Source organism: Xenopus tropicalis, chromosome 8 (genome assembly GCF_000004195.4).
Source record: "Xenopus tropicalis strain Nigerian chromosome 8, UCB_Xtro_10.0, whole genome shotgun sequence".
Classification (NCBI taxonomy): domain Eukaryota; kingdom Metazoa; phylum Chordata; class Amphibia; order Anura; family Pipidae; genus Xenopus; species Xenopus tropicalis.
In genome coordinates, this window is record NC_030684.2 from 114,747,752 (window position 1) to 114,773,095 (window position 25,344).

Genomic DNA, 25,344 nt, shown 5'->3' on the forward strand with positions numbered 1-25,344 from the left:
AAAGCACAGGATGGTTGACAAGCCTGATATGTAGATTGCTATTTCAAGTAATGCTGATATATCCCTATGTTTTATTATGTTCTCCTGGACATAAAATATATAACATAAAACAGGCCATACTTTAGAAAAATACATCTTTTATGCTGTCATTATTTATTAATTTGCCATTGTATAATATATTCTGACGGAACACAGCCATTTTAAGTACTACTACTAAGGTCCTTCCTCTACATTTTAAACCTGTATTATATCCTGTCAAGTGATCAGTAAATGAGCATGCAGAATATTGCAAAATGGCTCAAAGCAAAAAAATGTAAAAGGACAATATTTTGTGATCTATACATGGCAGTTTGCTGATCTTTTGATTTAATTTACTGTTCTTACTTTACAGTTCTGATTTCAATAGTGAGCCTCAAGTGGACTCCTTACATGGAGTAACTCTTGCTACTTTATAGAGCCTATTAAAAAGTATCAGAACTGCCCCTTCCAGATGTTCTGGTTAAGAGATTTTTTTTTCCTCTGGAGGCCAAACATATATTAAATGTTTGCTGGCTTCCCAATTGCAGTGAAACCTCAATTTTATTAAGTTTCCCTTATTTTACACTGTTTTTTTGTGACCCCAACCACTATATAATGCATTTCACTGATTTTCCACCATTTTTTTTTCCTGGTCCCCTGAAAACCAGAAAATGGGGGGTTCTAATGTATAATGGTGATTTTTAACAAATGGATGAAAATGGTTGGTTTTAAACACATAATACAAATGTAGCCAGACTGCCCTAGATAACAGCATGCCTACCAGCTCTTCTGGGTTTGGCAGGAAATTTTGGAATCATGGTTCCAGGAATCAAATCAGTGAGCAGAGTTATGGGCAGCTTTGTAGTATTGCTAAAAATTGTTTTGTTTTTTTTTTCTATTTTTAAATAGAAATTTTAGGAGTTACAATAGCATTTGCATGGTTACCCAAAAACTAAAGGGTACAGTGTTGGTTATTAAGAAGGGCTTTGTGCATATAAATGTTACTTACAATTGAGTTTTTGGTTATGTAAGAGAGATTTAATAGTGGTGGCTGTTCCTCAGTTCCCTATTGGCTATTAGCAGTTCATTGCACATAAAAGTAAATAAAGGAATATTTGTCCTTTGGTTTCATCAACCAGTGGCTGGCTGTGAATGCTGGGAGGCTGGATTAGGTTTAGCTGTAGAAGCACAACTCGGGAAATAGCTGTTGTAACCATCTCTGTGCCTCTCCTTACAGATATAATATACTCTGTGTGAAGAGAAAGCACTTGTGTGTGCCTAAAAATAACAGTATAGAAAGGAAAAAGCCATTAGTTACGTTGAAAAATATCTAGGCCAGTAACATTTATACCAGTGTGAGTTACTATCGGCTTGCCCTTATGTACACAGACTCTTCATTATCCCGGCCTCTGTAGCCCTTTGCTGTTTCCCAAGTTGTGATTGGTAGGGGGAGAAAGAGTGTAGCAGCCAAATATGAGCAATGGTTTTTTTCCCCTAAAATAAGATTCTGTGGAACTGTTTATTTTGGCATCTTGCAAAATTTCATATGGCTTTCTTCCTAATGATAACAATATCCCATCAGCGATGCAAAGGTTTCACACACCTTTATGACTATATGCTCCCATCCTGGGCACTTTTTTTTCCATTAATTTGCTGTGGCTTGGGACCTTGGTTCTCTTTTCTTAGTTTAATCATATATGTGATCAGTATCACTACATATGTGTGCAAACTAGCTGTCGTTGTGAACTAGGGTTTTACAGCCCCCTGTGGTTGGCTAACTGCGATTTTGCGCAAATCGTCGAAAAAGCCTTGCAAGTCTTTTTCAGCGATTTCCCAAAATCGCGCCGCCACGTGTGCCATCCCACCGGCGACTTACATTGTTGCCGGTGGGATGGCAGGTGAAGGCAACTCAGGAAGATTAGTCGCCCGCGAACAGGGAGATTTGTCGCGGGCGACTAATCTCCCCGTGTGCCAGAGCCCTTAAAAGCTGGAAAGAGTCAGAAGAAACAGGCAAAAAAAAAAAAAGAATAAAAAATGAAGACCAACTGAAAAGTTGATGTTAATTGTCCATTGTATAACACATAAGTTTACTTAAACACACATCTACATCATGAGCAAGTGTCTGGCCTGGGTGTAGACCTTATATGCTTTTAGTTATTCAATTGCCATGATGTTTGTCCTAGACAGTTACTTGAGATGTACCTCCAGCTAAAATGGAATTTGTGTAGATAGAAGGGTAGCTCCTAGCCTTAAGGTTTTGTACAGATACTTTTGTGGTTCTGCGTACAGACTGTCTCCTCTATATGCTTACCCTTTCCTTTGCTCTCTGTAAGGAGCTTGGGAACGGAATATAATTTCATTAATTTGTCCACTGGGGATTCCTTGTTTTTGAGATGCCTTAGTAGGATCTTTGTTTGCTGTCTACCGCTGTCCCTTGGGGAGACATTTCTTGACAGTTGATGTTATTTAGCTTTGTGTCCTAATGGTTTCCTAAATTGCCGTCCCAAGGGCCGTGTTTTCTCTACCTTAATCCCTTCTAATGCGACTTCTCAGTCAGTAGCCGTAGGTGGATTTTCCTATTTCATATCTACTGGAAGGGCATAGTAATCAGTGATGTTTTATTGGTAGCAGTATAGCTTCTCAGAATATCCTTGGGGGGGGGGGGGGGCTATGTTTTCTTTTTTTAAAGATGATTAGGTGGTAAAATGTGTTTCAAGGGGCATTTGTCACCCTGCTGTGCCAGCTGGGTACATAGCACAAATGTAGTACCTGTGCTTGGCATGGACATATATTGTTTGTGCTCTGTGTAACAATCCCTTGGCACCATCCATATTTCTCTTTTTGCCTATAGCTTTAACTTGAAGCCTAAACCCACCACTTCTAGGCCCCTAGACAGATCCTAGGTGTGTGTGTTGTTAAAAATGTCTTTGATGCTAAGCAATATTCTTTAGATAATTGTGTCCTCTTTATTCTTTGTGTTAATTGTAAAACACTGATTATTATTCAGGTCATTTAAGGAAAATAGCTGCAGACTAGATAGCTTATTGCAGCTCTTTAAAGTATTACAGTAGATATTTCATATTTTGCACCCTGTCCACCCTGCATTAGGCAGTGGGTATGGACCTCTTCCTGCTGGCCTATGTCTTCAGCCACCACATCTTCTAGAGGTTGGTAATATAAAAATAAAGCTAATAAAAGCTTAAAAAAGCTATATAAATATAAACTTACCCTTTTACTTGCTCTCTTTTTTTCTCTCTTTTTTTTTTTTTAAATATATATTTATAAATCTTTATCAGAGTCATTCATTATCCCAAAAAAAGAATAAAAAAACTAATTGCAATCTACAGTTTGGGACAGGAAGGGAGCCCACCACACAAGCATCTGAAGGAAGTAAATATCATGTCATAATATCAGATTGTGCCGGATTTGGGAACGTGGGAATAATAAGCCGATACCTATATTTATTTGTTTCTTTCAAACACTGACCGTCTGCCTGTGTCTCTGGCTTCTAGCTAGCACTACAACAGCTTGTAAACCACATGTTAGCTGGCCCAAAATATATCCTACATTTTAAGGCAAAGGTTACGTCATCTCTCACAGAAATAAACAGATCTGCAAAAATGACAGGATAGAATTATGCTTGCTTGGAAGAGTTCCCAAACAGTCATAGGCTACTGGTGTAACAAAATAGGTCATGAAACTTGTCTGTCTGGCTTGAGCCTTATGACCCAGGGTCAGTTATTTTAGTAGTGCTGCTTTCCTTGTTAATGACATGCCAGATTGGCCTTTGATGGTATGTGCCCTGTCTGAGGGAGCAGCCCAGAGGTCAGAGTGCGCTCGGCTAAATGCACCACCTCCTCCACAGCGGCCTTAGGCTCTTGCCTTGGGTTAGACAGCCCATACTGAGCCCTGATATCTGGTACCATAATGGTTCTGTCAGGTCTTGGTGGGTGGAATTGTTGTTTTTGCCTCTTGTACAAACCATATGGCTTGTTAGTGCAAGCGTTGCTTCCCCCCAGGACCTTCAAATGTAACCTAATTTCCATACGAAAACATTAACAATAGGGATGAAACGTTAAATTGGGGCTGCAGCAGTTGTTTACAGATCTCACATTGCGTTGACTTGTCACAAGACCTTTATGTTTGTATATCCTTGTGGGAAGTGTTTGCTTGGCAGGCTTATCTGTGAGGTGAATAATTCCACCACCATCTTCATGATGTGCTTGTGATCTCTGCGCTGGCCGTGTGTGTATTCTCCTTTATGGACCCAAACACTAGGCAAATAGGGTATTCTGGGAACAGTTTGCATTTGTCATTCTGAAATTTGGGCAAACCGTTCACTGTTCTAGATAACCAATAGCAACCAATCAGCAATACTCTTTTGTGGGTCTCGTTCAGTTTGAAAAATGAAAGCAAACATCTGATTGGGTGCTATAGGTAAAGCTGGCCAGAGGTTTTTAAAAGATCTTTTCATTATCATAGGACCAAGCTTATCCTAAAACGATCAATAGGGCTGTGGCACACGGGGACATTAGTCGCCCGTAACAAGTCTCCCGTTGCGGGTGACTAATCTCCCCGAAATGCCATCCCACCGGCAAGAATGTAAATCGCCGGTGGGATGGCATATGCGGTACTGAGATTTCCCCAAAATCGCTGAAGTTTCCTCTCAAGGCAACTTCCACGATTTAAGGGAAATCGCGGCGCCACGTATGCCATCCCACCGGCGATTTACATTCTCGCTGGTGGGATGGCATTTTGGGGAGATTAGTCGCCCGCGACACGGGAGATTTGTCGCGGGCGACTAATTTCCCCATGTGCCACAGCCCTTTAAAAGTACAATTTGTCCATCAACAAAAACGACCATTTTCGACCATATTCTGTACCTGAAGCTAGGAAAACTGCCTGTTTGGTTCTGCAAACAATTAGACAATGGGCAAATTCTATTGTTAACCTGCTCAGACAGATGTTGGATAAAAATCTCTAGATGTACGATTGTTTGGTGCCCATTAACTCTACGATAATTTGATGGATTTTTCGGATCACATTAAAATTGGTCGTTAGGCATAGTAAAATGTTAAAGTGTATGGGCAGCTTAACGAGCCAAAAAGCCACTTGGTTGCATTGCCTGGAAGGTTCTGCCATTACACTGAGTTAATGTTGCCATTATAGGGTGTCGTCACAGTGACAGCACAGAAAACTACCGTAGGGCAGCGCATTGTGACAGGCGGCGGAGGCTGGGAAAGCAGAGCCGTCAGTGTTTTTTCCGAGAGCTCTGTAATTCCTTCTCTTAGTCACGCCGACTTTCCAGGGAATTCACAACAGAAGGGAGGGGAGGAATCACAAGAATGCTCACCGTGCCTTCACTAACCACACGAGGCAGAGGGCGGGTTAAACGTAAGCACCAGGGGAATGTAAGTAACACGCCGCATGTTGTCTGGCAATCGGAGGCTGCTACCAGCCGCTTTAATCAACACACACACTGCTGCCAGTCTTGTGCCCCTAGCAGCGCATTGATGCAGATGGGATTCCTAGAGAGGTGATGCTGGGGTTCCGCTCGCACACACTACATCACTGAGATGGCTCATCTCAAATTCTTCATTAAAGTCTCATTGCCTCTTTGATTTTCTCCGAGAAGTTCCTTCCAGCTGTAATTAAATAGGTTATGCATTGCTGTGGAGCCTCCGTCAGATTTGTTTGTTTTCTCAGCACATTAGCAAACTCTTAGAGGAGAATTAAAGACAGCACTTCATCCCGTTGCTGCCAAAGCCATCCGTAATATGGCAGGGCAGCCCTCCCACCAGGGGTTAATGGTTTTACTAGCCCTGTGCTAGGGTTCAACCTGCCTGTGCATTTATTCAGCTGATCCTGCCCCGGACTAAACTCATAAACATGTGTTTTTGATAGAATCTGAACAGCGAAGTACATGTTGCTCTATATAAAATTATACGCTGTTAAATCCGCAGAGCTGCATTAAAGGAACCATTATTTTATTTTTCACTCAAATCTTCATAATGCTGTTCTTTTTTGTCACATTCAGATTTCATATAGTTACACATTAATTATTTAACGCTCGCCTCACTAGGCACCAGTAATAACCAATGACGTTAATAAGCACCATTTATGAGGATATACTTTACAGGATACCTATGGCTTTTATGTATAATAGATTAATGTTTCCCCAAGCTTTTCGAAGAACAGACTAATAGAGCAAATGCAAAAAACATTTTTTCTTACAAAGGGTAGTTCACAGTGGTATTGATATCTGATTTTTTTCTGTAGCTCTTTAGCAGTTATCTGGTTGCTAGAGAGAGCAGAGAGTGCTCCTTTGAGACAATTTGCATTTGCTCTTCATTTTTTATTATTTGTGGGTTTTTATTCAGCAGCTCTCCTGTTTGGAATTTGAGCAGCTGTCTGGTTGCTAGAGTCCAAGTTACCTTAGCAACCAGGCAGTGGTTGAATGAGAAAGTGGAATATGAGTGGAGAGGGTCTCAATTAAAAAGTTATGTAACGAAAAATGACAATAAAAATAAAATTGTAGCCTCACAGGGCAATAATTTATAGGCTGCCAGGGTCAGTGGCCCCCATTTGAAAGCTGGAAAGAATTAGAAGATGAATAAAAATAATTCAGAAACAATAAAAAACAAAGAACAGTTTTCAAAGATGATAACGGTTGGTAATTTTATAACATATTAAAAGTTAACATGACGGTGAACTACCCCTTTAAACTCTAAAAAATAAAGAGCACTTGCAGATGTGCTAGGAATAGGCCATTCCATAACATAGTAAAGGTTAACTTTATGTTGAACTACCCATTTAACTTGCATTTGATACAAAAGAAGGGGGATAAGAACAAGCATTCATAGCCACCCCATACTACTTCAGAAAGAAGAGAAGTTTTTTCCTGACCCCAAACTGGGAATCTAGCAAGTCCTTAGAATTAGAGCAACATGGCAGTGCATATAAATACTAGTGATTACTATTAATTGCATCTGTTTAAGTTATTTATTTTTGTAGTGCTACGTTCCTTGCCTAAAAGGTTTTAATTTGTTGGTTGTGGAAAGCAAATTGAGGACTTACATGTAGAAAGTACATTACATACATAAATACATTCAAATAGTAGTTTACGGTGGGACATTTTCTATTTGTATCTGCAATTGATTATTTTGTCTTTTTTTTCTACAGGTACACACAGCTGTCATCATGTTTGAAAAGGAGCATTATATTTTCTACTGAAAAAGAGCTTCTAGACGTGCAGACCTAAGTGGTGTGGACAGCAGATTTTATGATGGATACCACCCAAGCAGGTTGCACAGGTCAAAGAGCTTTTAAAGACATAGCTTGCCAGTCAAGGATTTCCAGCGTGGGCAGAGGAATATTAAGCAAGGATATACGGAAAGCATACCCACTGCGGAGACGGCTGTCACCAGCCATGAATGAAAAGACATGTACTGTTGTCCTTACCAGACTGGAGGATGTTGCTGGGTCATGTATTATGGAGGGTCAAAGTGGGGCCCAACCAAATATCTCTTGTTGGGTGGATGACTTTGGCACACTGAAGGTTCATACTGGGCATTCTTCCAAAATGCAAAGGGTTACTCCAAAAGGGAAGAGATACTCTGGGGTCACGTCCAGCATGGATAATATCCGTGATTTTCCCGAGCCCCGGAAGCGAAGACTAGCTTCTCTGAATGCAGAAGCGGTCAATAACTTGTTATTTGAAAGAGATGATGGGTGTTCTCGTAAGATTAGAAAGGATTTTGGAAAAGCTAGTGAAAATGGCATATCAGATGAAGGTTGGACTAACTTAAAGCCAAACTGTCACCTGCACAGCAAAAGGAGCAGACAGAGATGCATGGCATCCGGCCAGTTACCTGATGAAGTATTTGAAAGCGAAATGAAGGTGGAGGATAAAGTGGTCTCCTATTCTCCTGCTCCAAAAAGACTAGCGAGCCTTAATGCTGTGGCATTCTTAAAGCTCACAAGTGAGAGAGACCATCCTCTAAAGCAGAGGAGCAAATCAGATGGGGATACTAGCCGCTCTATCACTGGCTGTTCCAAGTCTAAGCTAAAAACCAATAAATCACACAAGAAAAACTGTGTCAAGTCCAAAAAGGAATTGTTACATAGGAAAATGGAGGACCACCATGGATGGCAAGAAGGTGGTGACCATGGTATTTTGAAACCAGAGCATCGCAATTCTTCCAAGTCCTCGGGGAAAACGGAGGGTGTTCATGTGGAACGGTCTTCCAACAACTATGATGGCTCAGAATCCTTGTACCACAGACTGCCTTTAATGGGGGGGCAAGCTTCTATGAAGCCTGAATATGGGAGACCAGGTGAGAAGTCCCCCACCCCTAAACAGGACTTCCAGCAGCCCTCTTTCCCAGTGCAGCAGCTTCATCATTTGCCAGTTCCGGGCAGCCTCACCGATTGCGTGTGTCTGTGCCACCCCTCCGACATTACGTCCTCAGATGGGACTTATATATCTTATGGCCAAAGTGGATTACCGTACAGTGGGTACTGTGATTTTTCCATGTACCCCAAAGATGAATTGTTTCCACAACCAGTGCCCTGTGAGGAACTTTTGGTGTCACAAAGCTCCTTCCCACCCAGTGGAATGATTGGGCATTTACCTTGGTGTACCTCTCGATATTCCTTTGGTGAAGACACTGGGACAAATACTGATAGTCTTTGTGGATTAATAAGACTGCCCATTTCCCGGGTCACTAACACCCACATGGAACATAAAAGCTATTCTTTTAAAAAGCCTTTTACTGCAGGTAAGTACCTAACCTTATGCAACATTCTTACAACTGTATTATGCATTAGAAAATATATTTTATTTATTTGGTTTTGTTTCCAAGCAGTGACTCACTGTCATGGCCAATGTCTGCCACAGGAAAAATTGCCTAAGCAACACTGCATCTGGCCATGCTCAGAAAGGTCTGCTTGTTTTTTGAAGTCACCAAACAAGTGGAACTTTGTCCAGTGGTGTGTTGGACTATGTATGGCTAATTTAAATCACAAACTGTTACTAATATAACTTTATTTGCATTACTGTGATAAATCAGTCTTGTTTTTGAGCTCTGAACTTTAAATGGTATCTTCATAAGTCTTATGGCTTCTCACAGCCCACTTATACTCTGGGTTCTTCTAGCATGTCCCTTCCTAAGATGCAAGTGCAGTGTTCTCCCCAGGCTCTTTTTGCCACATATATCACATGGCATTTTTTCTTCTCTAGCCCTCATCTTGTGTGCTGTACTAGAGTTCTTTTTTCAGAAGCCGGTAGGACTATGTATTTATTTGCAGTACAGGGTCAGACTGGGCCAGCGGGACAATGGGATAAAAACCCTGAGGACCCCAGCCCTTGTTGGCCCCACTGACCTAGGCCCGCTCCCACTCCATCAGTTTTGGACACTCCTCCCCCACCCCCTGATGTTAGGGATACAGTGACATAGAAGCAGGGTGTTTAGGAAAATAGCAAACAGGAAAAATGGATAAAGGTGGAAAGAATTGTACACATGTAGTGTGTGGAAGAAAATTACACATAAGGGGAGCCAATGGCATAGAAAAGGAAGGCAGAGAAATAATGATAAAATAAATAAAAAGGATTCACTGAAGGAGAAGAAAAAATGGAAAGGAAGAAAGAAGACATTGAAAAGATTAACTAAATGTAGTTCAAATGTTGTTGAGAGGTGTTCTAAGAGGTTTATCAGTGCTTTGTATTAAGCAGTGGGTGTAAATTTACTGCTAAAATTGGGTGAAGGGGTACCAGTTGCCGGACTTGGCTAGAGCACTAGAACCTAGTTCTGACACTGGGCCAGGGAGTCCCGGTGGGCCCTAGACACCCCAGTCTGACACTGCAGAAGTGCAGCTTGTCAGTTTAAGTTGTTTTAATTGGACAGAAGTGGCAGGGGGGAAAAATCCCATTTTCACCATCAAGGATAGCACATTGACTGTTCTACAGCTGGGAATTGTTAAATGAGAACCATGCTTTAGGCCATATACTGTATATACTCGAGTATAAGCCTAGTTTTTCAGCACCCAAAATGTGCTGAAAAAGTCACACTCGGCTTATACTCGAGTCGGGTGCCATGGGTCCCTCTAGACTAGCACCCTCTCTCCTTTATGTGCAAATTAGGCCACCCGCAACCAGACCCGCCAGTGCCCTGGCCTAGGCTCCCACTAGCAATACTTATTTCCCCTACATCCCTCCGGGATCGGGTCTGCTGCCAGTTTGCCAATGTGCAATGAGCGTGGGGTAGTACTCATATTGTTTTTGTTGACCCTCTTCTCCGCTTACAGAGCTAGTTTACTGTTTTTCTTTGAAATAAATATTGAAAAACATATACCCCACTGATGCTTCAATTAATGTAATTTTATTGGTATTTATTTTGATTATTGAAACTTAGCAGTAGCTGCTGCATTTCCCACCCTAGACTTATACTCGAGTCAATAAGTTTTTCCAGTTTGGGCAGCGGCTGGGTGCTGACAAAAGTAATGCATCAAACTCAACAGTAGAAAGCACTCACAGCGATAGCGTCAATCAAGTCAGTGATTTATTTCAGCATACCATCTACGCGTTTCGATCACCACAGGATCGTCATCAGGATGATGATCGAAACGCGTAGATGGTATGCTGAAATAAATCACTGACTTGATTGATGCTATAGCTGTGAGTGCTTTCTACTGTTGAGTTTGTTATATATATAATAACACTCACTAGTTATGTGCATGCAAGGGCCACAGCATGGGTGCCCGAACTGGGAGTTCCCTCCTGGTGCAAGCAGCCTAAAGGCCCGCATACACGGGCCGATAGAAGCTGCCGATATCGGTCCCTTGGACCGATTCGGCAGCTAATCGGCCCGTGTATGGGCAGAAACGAGCGGCCTGGCCGACCGATATCTGGCCTGAAATTGGCCAGATATCGATCGGGCAGGTTAGAAAATCTGGTCGGATCGGGGACCGCATCGGCTCGTTGATGCGGCCCCCGAACCGACTGCCCATGGCCGCAAATGTAATCCGATCGTTTGGCCTCAGGGCCAAACGATCGGATTATTTTTTTTTTAAAGCAACTTCCTACCCGATATCACCCACCCGTAGGTGGGGATATCGGGTAAAGATCCGCTCGCTTGGCGACATCGCCAAGCGAGCGGATCTTATAGTGTATGGGGACCTTAACACTGTAGGGGGCTATTTTTAGAAAAGACTATTGTTTCCCACCAGAATGCATGCGCTATTAGCCCACACCTCCGGTGGGGGAAGCAATTTTAGTGTGATAAGTGCCCTTTAAGAACATTCTTTGTTTATATAATTATTTTAGTATTTTGTTTCGAGTATCCCATTGTTTGAGCTGTTACCTGCCTGTGGTTAATAACAAGCCAGCCGGAAACTTTTATATACTGTAATAAGCAAATCAATAATGGGCAGCATGGGCTCAATTGTGGCCTCCCCTTATCTTGGAATAAACAGCATGCTGAGGGATATTGCTAAAGAACAATGTTCATCTTTTTATAAAGATACCATATATATTCGTGCAGATCAGCATATGTATGTGTGATGATACAGGTACCAAACCATTTACTGTATCAGTTACTGTACATGGGAATTTAAAGAATTTAGAAATTCATAAATTTCATCATTTGCAAAACCACCTTAAGCCCATAGAAAGAAACACCTCTGCCAAACCAGCTGCCACTGTATCCCAGTTGGGGGGGTTCCATAATGCAGCGCTGTCCAAGGTTTTAAATGCTGTGGGCCAATTATGCACTCTTTCCCATGCTTGGGGGCCTGATTATGATTATTATGATAAATCAGTGATACCATGTGTTTGTTTGTATTCTGATCTCTCCCACTGTTTTTCTATGAGTAAATCATTAGGCTTCAGTGTTGTGATATGAAGGAACAAACGGAATAATGGGTTATAACAAAAAAATTACAGTAAATCAATGTTTTCCAATACTATTTGCAAAATGCTGATTGGCTAGCTCACTGGATTGTAGTGATAGCATAGCAACTAGGCAGTGGTTAAATGAGAGACTGGAATATGAATAGAAGAGAGCCTGAACAAAAAGATAAGTAATGAAAAAGAATGTAGCTTCACATCTATGCATTGACTTGTGTAATGTGCAGGTGGCTCCCAGGCAATGGGGCTGGCCCCTACGGGGTGGCATTGAGAAGTAGAAGGGGGATTTGGGAACGACTATTTGCTCTATTACATACACCTAGAGGCCTACCCCTGTCTGACAATGCAGCCCTAAACGCTTCAACAATTCAGATTTGGTTCGGTATTCAGCCGAATTCCTTGCAATGGATTTGGGGGTTCGGCCGAATCTTAAAAACTGGGTTCGGTGCCTAGTAAATATTGCCCTTTTACATCCTTTCCCTTGAGCCACCATATAGTGATGGGCTGTGTGCTCCCTCAGAGGTCACATGACCAGAAATAATGCAGCTTTAACTGTAACGGGAAGTAGTGTGGGAGCAAAAGGTACAACTCTGTCCATTCATTGGCTGATGGAGCCTAGCATGTATGTGTGCCTTGGCTTGTTTGTGTGCACTGTAAATCCTATGATCCCAGGAGCTAGCCCTTAATTCCTAAAATGACAGTTTTTTATTTAGGATTACCCAATATATTTTTATGAAAATGGTTTATTTAGATGAAGCAGGGTTTTACATATGAGCTTGTTTATGCAATTTTTTTTATAGAGACTTACATTATTTTGGGGTATAGTTTCCCTTTAAGGCCCCTGGTACATGGCACTTATTCACTTATTCTGTTTATCAGCCAGCAGAGAATCTCCTTTATGTAGAGTTCAGCAGTCACTTACTTGAATGGAACCCCATTGCAGTGATTAAATTCTGCCTTTTAACTGCAATTTCCAGGAATCCAGTGTGTTTAGCTGATGCAGCTTGTGCTTTCCCTGCATATGCCGCTGGTTAGTCTCATTTTGCAGTAGGATATGGAACTAGGTTATGCATATTTATACATCTATCATCAGCAAAGACCTTTCCTTTTAAGACAATTTGCCATCTAGGAGTCCTGTAATGTAAATTATGTTCCAACAGAAAAAGACTCCGATGGAACAGAAACAAACAAATGACATTTGTGTGAACTCAAGCTATAGGAAATTGATGGTTTCTCTGGCTTCAAATACACAGAATTGCAGTTCTGGGAGTTTTCTCAAACTGAAAATCCAGTGGGGAATTTCCCACTTTATTTTCTACGCATTGGCTTTATATGAGGTTGGGGATATCAGAGAATAAACACACTAGCCTGTTGTAAATCTCGTTTTATGGCAGAGAGACGGGCTGTTTGGGAGAAAAGGTGATTGTGTTTAGTTTATGGGTAAAGAAATCAGTTACAGTTTAAAAAGACAAACCAAGCCAATTGTTAATACTTGCCTGCTAAATGTTCTGATAAAAAGTTGTTAGTTGTTCTTAGCAACTTTTCAATTGGTCCTCTTCTTTTTATTTGTATAGTTTGAATTCTTTTCCTATTCAGATTCCTTCCAGTTTTCAAAGGGTGTTCACTGACCCCAGCAGCCAAAAAACTGTGAGGCTATGATTGTATTGTTATTTTTAGGTTGTTTGAAGAATAGGCATATAACTTATAGAAAATACAAAACCATGGAAGGCTAGTTAGGCTGAGTTTTGGCTAAGGCTGATGGCACAGAGCACATATCTCCGCCTCTGGAGCAGCACCCAAAACTCTTCTGCCTCCCATTCATTTCAGTGAGATGTAGTTGACAGAACCATTAGTTGTGATTTTTAAGCCCAGAAACACATTTTTATGTTAAGTAGAAGTGCAATGGAAGAGAACAAACAAAGCTCCTCTTTATAGGGACATTATTTCCTTGGTCACATTGGAAATGAACAAAGAGGGCAGACACTAAACATGAATTGAGAACAATTTCAGCTCCATTAAAGACCTTTTTATTTACGACCCAGGTATTTTCTTGTCATGTTCAGACTGAAAAGAGCAACGGTGCCCCCACTCCATTTATCACAAGGAGAAATAGCTGTGGCAGCCATACAGCCATAATAAGGCTAGAATAACCCCAGGCTTTTGACTTTGTTAGGATAAAGGGCACGGGCAGGCTAGTGGGACCATTGCTTCCTATCTCCCACCCTGCTCCTAGCTGCGTGTTTGCGCTGGGATGCACAGTGTGAATGAAGATATGCTATTGCTGTACAGCTGTGACCCACTGTTTGCCGGGGCAGCTCTGTTTGATCTAAGGAGGTATTATAAATTGCCAAACAAACCCAGGTACTGTACTAGTCCCTATGGGAAAAATGTACTCTTTATCCTGTAAATGTGATTGATAAATGAGAGCTTTGCAGACACAAGAGCTTGGCGTTCCCTGCATGGTGGGGTTAATTGGTACTGTGTGTGCCAGTGTGTGCCAGGGCCCTGCATGCCTGCTATTTCCTGCTAGCACAACATTGCTGCCACTTCTTGGGAACTCTATTATTATTATTATCATTATTATTCCCAGGGGAGTCATTTGTGTCAGGACTATAAAAGCCACTATATGCTTTGTTTATGGATGTCTGCCATACAAGCCAGAGATGTTATTTGCATAATTATTCCTTAATTAGTACCTGGGGTGCATATATACTAAATATAGATTTTATTTTGGCTCTGCCTACCTTTTAAAAAACAAAAGCAAGCTATGCAACCGTTGTACACCTTCTTTTATTGACAAACACTAAAGGCTACAGATTTGTAAAAAGCTTAGTGTGACTTGAAGGGGTGGTTCGGCATTAACTTTTAGTATGTTATAGAATGGCCAGTTCTTTGCTGCTTTTCAGTTGGTCTTCATTTTTTAATTTTATAGTTTTTGAATTATTTGCCTTCCTATTCTGGCTCTTTCCAACTTTCAAAAGGGGGGTCACTGATCCCAGCAGCCAAAACACTATTGCTCTGTAATGCTCCAATGCAATTGTTCTTGTTACACTTTATTACTTATCTTTCTATTCAGGCCCTCTCCTATTCATATCCTAGTTTCTCATTCAAACAAATGCCTGCTTGCTAGGGTAATTTGGACCCTAGCGACTACATAGCTGTTAAAATTTCAAACTGGAAAGTGGTTAAATAAAAGGCTAATTAATTAAAAAAACACAAATAATAAAAAAAAAAAATGAATGCCAAATGCACATAGTTTAACAATTGTTTAACAATAGCAGTATCTACAGCACGCTATAAGTTTATTTAAAGGGTAACAACCCCTAACATTTAACATTCAAAGTGGTTTGTAACATTTGTAGAGTTATACGCTCTGGTTATGCCAGCCCCTTTCCTGCCTAGCCTGGCTGTGTGTTTCTCTGGCTATGGATAGAGCAGCCAGCTGATAAATACTATGCTGTCATTGCTTACAGATGGGTAGGATGGGGTGCTGTAGTCACAGGCAGTCGTGCAGCTCAGCTTATCCAGGGGTCTCGGTGCAAGCGCTCTTTTTTTCAGCGATCCAGGAAGTCAGAGGAGAGTTAGTGGCTGCAGTTTGTCTCCAGAGCATAGACAGCCTTTTACTTAGTTTTCTGGCCTACGGGGTTAGTAACAAACCCATGTGGTAGCGTAAGATTTAGGAATAATAATCTGGTTTTGTGCTGCAAACAAGCTGATAATGCTGTGTGGCAGTCGGCCATTCCATATGACTGACTCACGCCTGCATAGGATGGGTAGGGAAATCACTAGCACATGCTCCCCCGTAACCTATCTGTGTTGCCCTCGCACAGCCCCTGGCTCAAGCTGCTGCTCTCAGGATCACAGCATGAGTGAGGAGCAAGATGAGGGAGCTCACTTATTAAACAGTAAATACAGAGATTTGGGTAGTGTGATGCCTTTTATTGAACCAACTGTCTTTCAGTAATGGCATACTGATACCAAATAAAAACTCATTCCCATGTAAACCCAAGGATTCTAGATTCTTAGACTGCTGATTTTTGGCAATATGGCCTCCCAAACCCCCTTGCCCGCCTCACGTTAGACACATTACCAGGCCTGGAAGTTTGGGCAAGGGGCCTGTTAACCCCAGTGAGCCACTCTGCCTTTCTGAACAAGGTACAACAAATGGGGAACTTTAGAGGGTCTTGAACTTTTGGAAAGGATAAGGGCTCTGAAGTGGGAGCCAAGCGATTACAGAAGCTTTAGTTCTTGTTTAACCTGTTTGAATTAATGTAGCATAAGTCCAGTGCCCAGCTAAGAGGCATGATCTAGGCCTAGAAGTAACTTGTGCTCCTCCAGATGTTCAGGGTGTTTAGGCTTCAGTGGGATGCTGGGAGTTGTAGTCCAGTAACCCAAAGGGGCACAGATGGGCATTTTTGTGTATTTGGTATCACACCAATGTATTGATCAGGATCGTAACAGTGTATAGCAAATGGTGGAATAATGGTGAGCATCCTCCTCTTCTTACTCTTTCCTGCTGCCAAGAGCTGCCACAGCTCTTGTATAAACAACCCCCCCCCCCCCACTGTGGGCCAAGCTTCTGTACTGTATAATGGCCCTGCAGGTTGTGTGCAGTATCGGTAGGATAAAGGAGGCTCTTGTTCCTTTGTTGCCTTGTGTAGACCACTAGACATCGCGTAGCTCTGGTCATTATTCACTAGGTACCTGTCTTATTGATTTCTTTCTATTTAAACCATGTATGTACAACCATTGCTGAGGCTTCCCGCTACTCATACACTCATTTCTACCCTATTGTACTGTGCAGATGGGCATAATAGTCACACATAGCTGAAAGGCACCAGAGAATAGGTTTATCCTGTGGGCTTCTTGGGCATGAATGATTTCCATTCCTTGCTTGTGTGCCACATTACATGCACCCCTGTGCCAGGCTGAGTGGGCAGTGATGAGCAGCCTCTTACATTACAGGTTGGATGGGCTCAAAGCACTCTCTAGGGACAGACAGGGAGTCATGCTGAAAAGGCTTCTAGCAATTAGCAGTCAGTAATATGGGCTGTCGTGCCAATACTTGCTGTTTTATGTGTGGTTTTGCCCCTGGCATTTGTATCCTGCACCCCACACAGACTGCCTCTCATTTTCATTTGTGCGGGTCTTCTCTTCTACTGCCATTAAGCTATTGTTTTCGTTATTAACCAAGTTTATATATATGTATGTATATATATATATATATATATATATATATATATATATATATATATATATATATATATATATATATATATATATATATATATATATATATATATATATATATATGTATGTATATGTATTCTTATATATTATGTATAATTACTCTTCTCTTTCAGTTCAGTTTGACATTAAATAGGGAAAGATAATAGCTTCATGGCAAGCTACTTGCACTCTTAGGGCCGTGTTTATTATAATGTGTAAGCCAACATCTGGTGATGTTGCCCATAGCAACCAATCAGATTTTTTACTTTTGTATTCTAACTTGTATGATAACCGTTCAAATCTAATTGCTGATTGGTTGCTATGGTGACGTTGGCTTATACACTATAATAAATATGCCCCTTAGATATACAGCTTGTACCATCTTTTCCCACCTTTCTTACCAGCAAGTGTATTTGTTTTGGCAAGGAACTAGGGAAAGAGGCCAGTTATGCTAGAGATACTGGGTAATAGGCATCCTCAACCCAGGGTTCTACAGCTTTTTCCAGAACTTTAGATTCCCCAGACTGCATTTGTCATTTGCCAATACCTGTTCTTTGTAGGTGAATGGGGGTTGGCACCAGAGTCAGAGTAGTTGTGGCTTCCTTTCTTTATTTTTTATTATTTGTTTAGCAGCTATCTAGTTTGGAATTTCGGCAGAAATCTATTTTCAGGGGGTAAAAATTACCTTAGCAACCAGACAAGTGGTTTGAATGAGAGACTGAAATATGAATAGGAGAGGCCCTAAATACTTTTATTATTTATTTATTGCCTGTTATTTATATAGCACTGACACATTTTCGCAGAGGTTTACAGAGATTATTCATCATTCACATCAGTCCCTGCCCCAGAATGACTTACAATCTAAAATCCCTATCACACACTATGGTCAATTTAGACAGAAGCCAATTAACTGGATATAGAGTGACTATAACCATAAAATTGTAGCCTCACAGAGCAATAGTTTTTGGCTTCTGGAAAAGTGTAGAAGAAGAAAAAGGCATATCATTTACAAACTATAAAGTTCGCCAGCATGTTGGTAAATGATCATTTATTTCATTTATTTAATAATACAGTTAATACATGTTTTACTTGCCTTTTAACACCCACCAGCATTTCTTTTCCAGTAGCTGCTGCTCCGTTTTTTGCTCGGGCTTAGATACAACTCTCTTTATCCAGCTGAGCAGATCTACAGCCTATAATGAGTTTGTCCAAGTGTATACAGTGTAGCGGGTGTTTATTTTTTTATAGAAGTATAACCAGACAGTACCTAATTGTGGGGGCACCACTGTGTAAACCTACAGATCTACAATGCAGAAAAAAACACTGGATGAATGGCAATGCTATCTGAAACATAACTTGTTTACTGTAACTAAAGTCTCTCATGCATATCTGTATTAAATAGTCATTATATATCCCTGCACAAAAGAGAGGCATTACTTTGTCTTAAGATAATCATAGCTTCCCTTCATATAGACTATCTCCACCGGAATACAGGAATAGGAATAAAAAGTAACAATGACAATAAAATTGTAGCCTCACAGTTTCACAATAGGTTTTTTTGTCTTCTTGGGTCAGTGACCCCAATCTGAAAGCTAGAAAGAAGTAGAAAAGGAAGGCAAATAATTAAAAAAAAAAAAAAAAAAAACTATAGAAAATAATTGAGGACCAATTGCATAGTTGCTAGGAATAGGGAATTCTATAACTTAATATATTAAAATTTAATTTAAAAGTGAACCAGCCCTTTAAGATGATGTAATTCATGCAACAGCCACCTATATGCCAGATATTTGGCAAAGCTAATTGTAAGCTCTTCAGGATAGGGACCTTATGTGGCACCTATGTGTTTATTCCCACTGGTTAACTAGTATTAATTGTGCCTCTGTTTGTGTTACAAAGCACTGAGTGCCCTTGTGGTGCTATAAGTATAAGTACTACTAGTTCTATATAGAGATTTATGAGAGATTTGTGTTACAGTGAATAAGAGGGGAGTTAGGGGGTGCCCATTATTGTGTCTGCATTTTAGATTTATACTGGGTATGTGAGCGTCTCTCCATGCACGCCGCAACTCATTACTTATTTTTATTTCTCCTGTAGTCGATTTGAAACTGAGCTTTTGATGTCATTCAATTTGCATTGCGTGTTATATTTTCTATAATAACTTTGTTTCTTCTTCTGATGGAAATAGAAACCACAAGATAAAAGCTTACAGTTTACCAAGAGATATTTCCATTTGAACATGAAAAGTGAGTGTAGATCGGCAAATGAGGCACATACAGATAGCCATCCACATGGGCGCTTTATGAGTTTATAAAGCAAATAAATCCCATGATGCTTAGCCTCCCGTATAGAAATGCCAAGCCTGCAAAGTTACCTGATATTGTGGTGCCCGTTCCTGGAGAATGAGACCTTCTCTGCTTTGAGATTTGAGAGAGGGGTAATTTTTGGAGCAGGGTTGGCAAGGTTCTCAGTTAGAGGCGCCAGTTTTAAAAGTTAACCTAAAGGCGAACCACCCCATTAATGTTGTGGAAGGGCAGAGGTGTTTGATATATACCCATGAGCACCTTAATAAATTTGGTATTGAGGTACTGTCACTTATTTTGGGTGTGTATGCAAAAGAAACCAGTGCTTCTTACTCCAAAGATACAGTTCTTCTGTTGTGTATGGAGAGACAAGCTAAATGCCAGTTATTGCAAAATCAATCACTACCTTCATCCTGTGGGGAAGCCTTTCTATCCTAATAGGAGAGCAATAACAACAGCTTTCCAACACTTTTAGCTTCAAATTCTGCAAATATTGTTACCCTGTTTGTTGGCCCCCTTATTAGCTTCTAAAACCGGAAAGCCTTATATACGTCACGGTCCTCTAGGTCACCCTATCTTAACACGTATAAATATGGACATTTTGGATATGAGAAGCATCACCAAAGGGAATTCTTGTTTAGGCCAAAGCTTATCAGGACACTTGGGGCCCTATTTATAAGCTATTGAACTTTGGACAGTTTTGATAATTTTGCATCCGTGTCAAGGGGGAAGTGAAATAGCTGTTACAATTGGACTGGAAATTTCCCCAAGATAGAAAAATGTTATTGAAATCCCTTTATTGGTACAGCTTTTCGCGAGCTTCAATAGAATTAACAACAGATAAGGAAATTTCACAAGAACATCAACATTTTCATAAAAAACATTGACAAGATCGGAAGAAATTAAAAGAAAAAAAACAATCACAGAAACCGATGTATTATAAACTGGAGAAGCTGGAATAAATCTGAAAATAAGTAGAAAGAAAAGTTTGTGTCCCTTTGTGTAAGAGTTCCCTTTATTTTGTGGCCTAATCTGCAGCCTGTAATGTAATGAAGATCTTAGTGCATCCCCCCTTATTTATATTGCTAATGGCGAGTGCTAATTACAGGTTTGCTTACAAAGAGTATTAAATGGAAATGTGAACTGAGTTATTCGTGGGATATAAAGGGTGTGTTGAGAATACTCCATTATAGAAATCCTGGGAGACATTTAGCCACCTTAGGGCTGTGGCAGACAGGTAGACTAGTCGCCCGCGACAAATCTCCCTTGTCGCGGGCAACTAATCTCCCCGAAATACCATCCCACCAGGTGAGTATGTAAATCGCTGGTGGGATGGTATGCGTGACGCTGCGCATTTCGGGGAGATTAGTCACCTGTGAACAGGGAGATTTTTTGTGCGGCAACTAATCTCCCTGTGTGCCACAGCAGGTCATAACATTCTGGTAATACCCTGCCCGGTGGAAAAATATTGCCAGTTCGGGTGGATGTGCCATTGGGTAGACATGTATTTTATCATATTAGTCAAGCACCTACAGAAGGTTTTGTCAGTTCCGCCTAGAACCCTAGATCCAAAAACTGTCCCACTTATTACATGTAGTGGCCTGATTATTTCTCATATAGCATGTATAGCAAGGGCCAGATTAAATTCAAATAATGTCATATGAAGCCTATGGAGCCTTTTTGCAGACTGGGAGCCATAAAAATCCTTTGGAGGGTCACATCCAGCCCCACAGGCCTCCAGTTGGACAGCCCTGACCCAGATAATCATCACCATACACTGCTTATATGTTGCTTCTCTCTCTTTCATTCACTGAGAAGCTTAACATTGTAATGGTCATCAGGCTCGTCTGCTGCACTCTAATTTATTGGAAGTGCTACCAAGCTTGTGCCTCATAGCTGTCACTAGCCCACTCATGTTCTTTATTACTGTACTGGCCCTGTGGTTGAGCTGGGAATATTATCCTGGGACACCTGTTTGGCTGCCAGACCTTTACTTGGCCATACATGGTGAAACCCACTGGTTTTGTGAGGTTGCTAAATGAGTGGATCTTTGCCTAATTTGGCCACCAATATAGCTGTGTATGATTTGTCCTCCATTTATCTAAAAACCCAGTGTAATGTCAAACAGAACCTTCTGTTGGCTGCCAGTCCACATGGGGCTACCATATAACCAAATATAGCTCTTATTGGCACCCCCAATAATTTTTTCCATGCTTGTGTTGCTCCCTAACACTTTTTCCATTTGAATGTGGCTCATGGGTATAAAAGGTTGGGGATCCCTGCTCTAAGGTGACACTGAAGATTATTTGCATGGACAGAACACTCCTCATTTTACAAATATATAGTGAATAAAGAAAAAAGTATATAATGGGCTCTTTAATGTTTGCAGGCCATGTATATAGGAAAGTTGCTTATATTAACATTTTAATTAATTAGCCAAACATTTTTTCATTATTTTAATTCATTTAATTGGGAAAGGCACTGCCAGTAGTTTAGAGACCCCGTGACAAACACTTGCCATAAGCCTAAAGTGAAAGTGAAATGCCAGGTTTGCCATTGGCTAGCCATGTTCTTTCGCATCATGGACTAAACTGCCACCCACCCATACTAATTAAAATAGAGAACAGATTTATTGATTTAGAACAAGATTATAAGACACTTGGCAGTTTGAATATATTCAAATCACATATTGGGAGAACTACAACTCCCAGAATCCCACTTAAACCCAAAAAGGGAAGGCAATGGAATGTACAGTGTTAACTGGCTGCTAGTGTCCCACTTTCCCTGCAGTGATTTTAATGGCAGACTGGGAGGTAAAAATGAGTAGGTCTGAAGAGAAAACTAACGGATACCAATATATAACAGCACAAATCCATACATTTCCATAAATAAAATATCTTGGGGTGAACTATGACTTGGCTACTGTACAGGAAAACATGACTCCAAGTCACACAGGGAATGAGTAGGCATTATATGTATATAAAAACCCAATGTAGGTCACACAGCCGGTAGCACAAAGGCACTGGAATCTGGTTGTAGGAGTCGATCAGGAGTGGCTTGGATAATAGACATGTGACTCACTTGGCCTAAGTGTCTGCCGTCTCATTATCCTGCCCTCCTCATTCCTCTAATTTTCTGTATAATTATGGGCCAGTACATAAATACAGGAGCAGAACCCTCAATGGGCTGCACACCCTGTGATTCATTTGCAATGGATTACCCTTCCCCATACAAACCAAAAGTCCGCATAGGCAGCATATTAAAAGCAGGACTGTCTGCGGGAGATAGAAATGGGGAAGCAAAGTGCCTGGTAGAGATGTAACGAACTGTTCGCCGGCGAACTAATTTGCACGAACATCGGGTGTTCGCAATTTGGGTTCGCGTGGCGTTTTTCTGCTGCGTTTTTTCTCTGCCTAAAAACGCCGCACAAGCCACACATGGCGACGTAAGCAAATCCCGTTTCCATGGTGCTAATAGTGCAAAATAGCAAAAAACGCTGCGTATTTCCGCTAGATCTGACAGCTGCCTTTGCGTATACATAGGAATAGCTTGCGTTTTTACGCAACGCTATGTCAACAACGTATTTTTCAGAGAAATTTTTGCCCTTGATCCCCCTCCTGCATGCCCCTGTCCAGGTCGTGGCACCCTTTAAACAACTTTAAAATCAGTTTTCTGGCCAGAAATGGCTTTTCTAGGTTTTAAAGTTCGCCTTCTCATTGAAGGCTATGGGGTTCGCAAAGTTCGCAAACTTTCGCACTTTTTGGCGTAAGTTCGCGAATGGGTTTGCAAACTTTTTTTTTCAGGTTCGCTACATCCCTAGTGCCTGGTCCGAGTTTCTTTCCTCCTTTAAGGTTTTCATTTTGATTCATTGGGGGTTGTGTAATAACAAGTGTCGTATTTGCCAGGTCTGTGAAGTCGGTACATAAATTCTTCAACTCGGACTCCTCAGTTTATATCACCAACGACTCCATCTCTGACTCTGGCTACCCAAAATTGCTTCCGACTCCACAGCCCTGGTACTTCTGGTCTTGTAACCCTTAGCAACCAATGAGAGGTTTCCTTTTAAACAGCAAACCAGAAAGAAGCAATCTGCTAATTTCTTGTGATGGGTTAAAATTCTGAGCAAACTTGCACATTTGTATTGTTGGAACCCCCTTCTGGAAGTTGATAGAGATACAGTATAGTTGATATAGATGGTTCATTCCCTTTGGTGCATTTTCCTCCCATACCGTTGGTATTGTACTAGTGCAGTGGCACAAACATTTATTCTATTGCTCTCTGTCTCCGCAGAAGGGTACAAATCTCACGACCAGCTTAGCCTTTCAATTCCCACGGCTGGCCATCCTGTGTCTCCCGCCCACCCGCTTTTAGGATGTCCCGTCCCCAGCGTCCCACCTGCTGCCGAGCCTGTCCCAAACTTGCAGACCCCCAACTCAGAACCTCAGACGATGGCAATGCTGAAGACTGCTAGAGAATGCCCACAAAGCTCCAAACCTCCCAGTGGTTCCAAGTCCGGCGTCAGAAACACATCCGGCTGCTTTCATGCTTCCAGCAACAAAGCCAGCAAGAGCCACAGCCATCCCAAACAGCAACGCATCCACAGGAGGCGCTCTACCAACGGCTGGATGCCAGTCGGCGCGGCTTGTGAGAAAGCAGTGTATGTAGTGGTAAGTGCATACCCATCATTGCTGGAAATAGTAACCAAAGGATTTGCCTGTTGTCTTGGCCAACCACTAGTTTTTGGACTATTTTGGATGAAGCCCCCAATTTGAGGTCCACCATTTGGTCAGGGGGAGCCAGTCTTAAACAAACAAAATGGCAAATGACTGCAGAATAACCTGTTGGTCACAAGTCCATTGTATTATTGATAGTAATTAAGAATTTAGAATCCTACAATCTGCAGCTTAATATGTACTGCTGCACTGTTATTAATGGGGTTTTTCACCTTTAAGTTAAATTTTTATATGTTATAGAATGGTCGGTTCTAAGCAACTTTTCATTATTTTTTATAGTTTTTGAATTATGTTTATAGGATACAGTTTTATAGTTACTTTTTTGTTATTTTCCTATTGCGGTCCTCTCCTATAAATATCAGTGTCTCATGTAAAGCACTCCCTGGTTGCTAAAATAATTTGAACCCTAGCAACCAGATAAGTGCTGGAACAAAAAGTGATATAATTAACAAATTATAAACAATAAAAAATAAAGACCAATTGCAAATTGTCTTTGAATATCATTCTCTACATCATACTAAAAGTTAACTCAAAGCAACCCCATTAATACTAACACTAGTAATGTGTATGTGTGGGTCTCGCCCTACAGAACGAGCCAGAGCCGGCTCTCAGAAGGAGTTACCAGGCAGTTGAGAGGAACGGCGAAATCATCAGAGTTCGCGACACTGTACTACTAAAATCTGGTCCCAGGAAGAAGTCCATGCCCTATGTAGCCAAAATATCTGCGCTGTGGGAGGAGCCTAAAACTGGTAAAAAGGGAAACTCCCAAACATTTCATCCTGACATTCTCATTACATTCAAGTTAGCATATCATACCTACTGCAGCTAGTGTACATCATATATATTGTATATTATACTGAGCACTTCTCAGCTCACAAATACTGTTTAGGGTTTCTTAATCTCGCCTTCCCGGCTGTTGTTGAACTACAGTTCCAACTTGCTTTGTTGATGAACACTGGTGGCGGTAGTCCATAAATATCTGTGAACCCCAACATGGAGTTTTAGGGGCACATTTCTGTGTGACGTTGCTGCTCCTGTAATAATCCGGTGTGATTTTTTGATAGGAGAGCTGATGATGAGTCTCTTCTGGTACTACAGACCGGAGCACACTCAGGGAGGGCGCAATCCCAGCATGCACCAGGTGAGTGGCAGATTTGTG

The 25,344-nt window shown here is 41.2% G+C and overlaps 1 protein-coding gene across 4 annotated transcripts in view; it reads left to right on the forward strand.

Moving 5' to 3' along the window:
- Positions 1–25,344, forward strand: part of bahd1 (bromo adjacent homology domain containing 1) — a 97,499-nt gene that overhangs the window by 65,062 nt on the left and 7,093 nt on the right. For all 4 annotated transcript variants that reach the window (XM_031890886.1, XM_031890887.1, XM_012969331.3 and 1 more), the window contains 4 exons: positions 7,201–8,798; positions 23,743–24,119; positions 24,775–24,934; positions 25,250–25,326. In XM_031890886.1, the coding sequence (XP_031746746.1) occupies positions 7,301–8,798; positions 23,743–24,119; positions 24,775–24,934; positions 25,250–25,326 (2,112 nt within the window). In that variant the 5' untranslated portion in view covers positions 7,201–7,300. The remainder of the gene's footprint in view (positions 1–7,200; positions 8,799–23,742; positions 24,120–24,774; positions 24,935–25,249; positions 25,327–25,344) is intronic.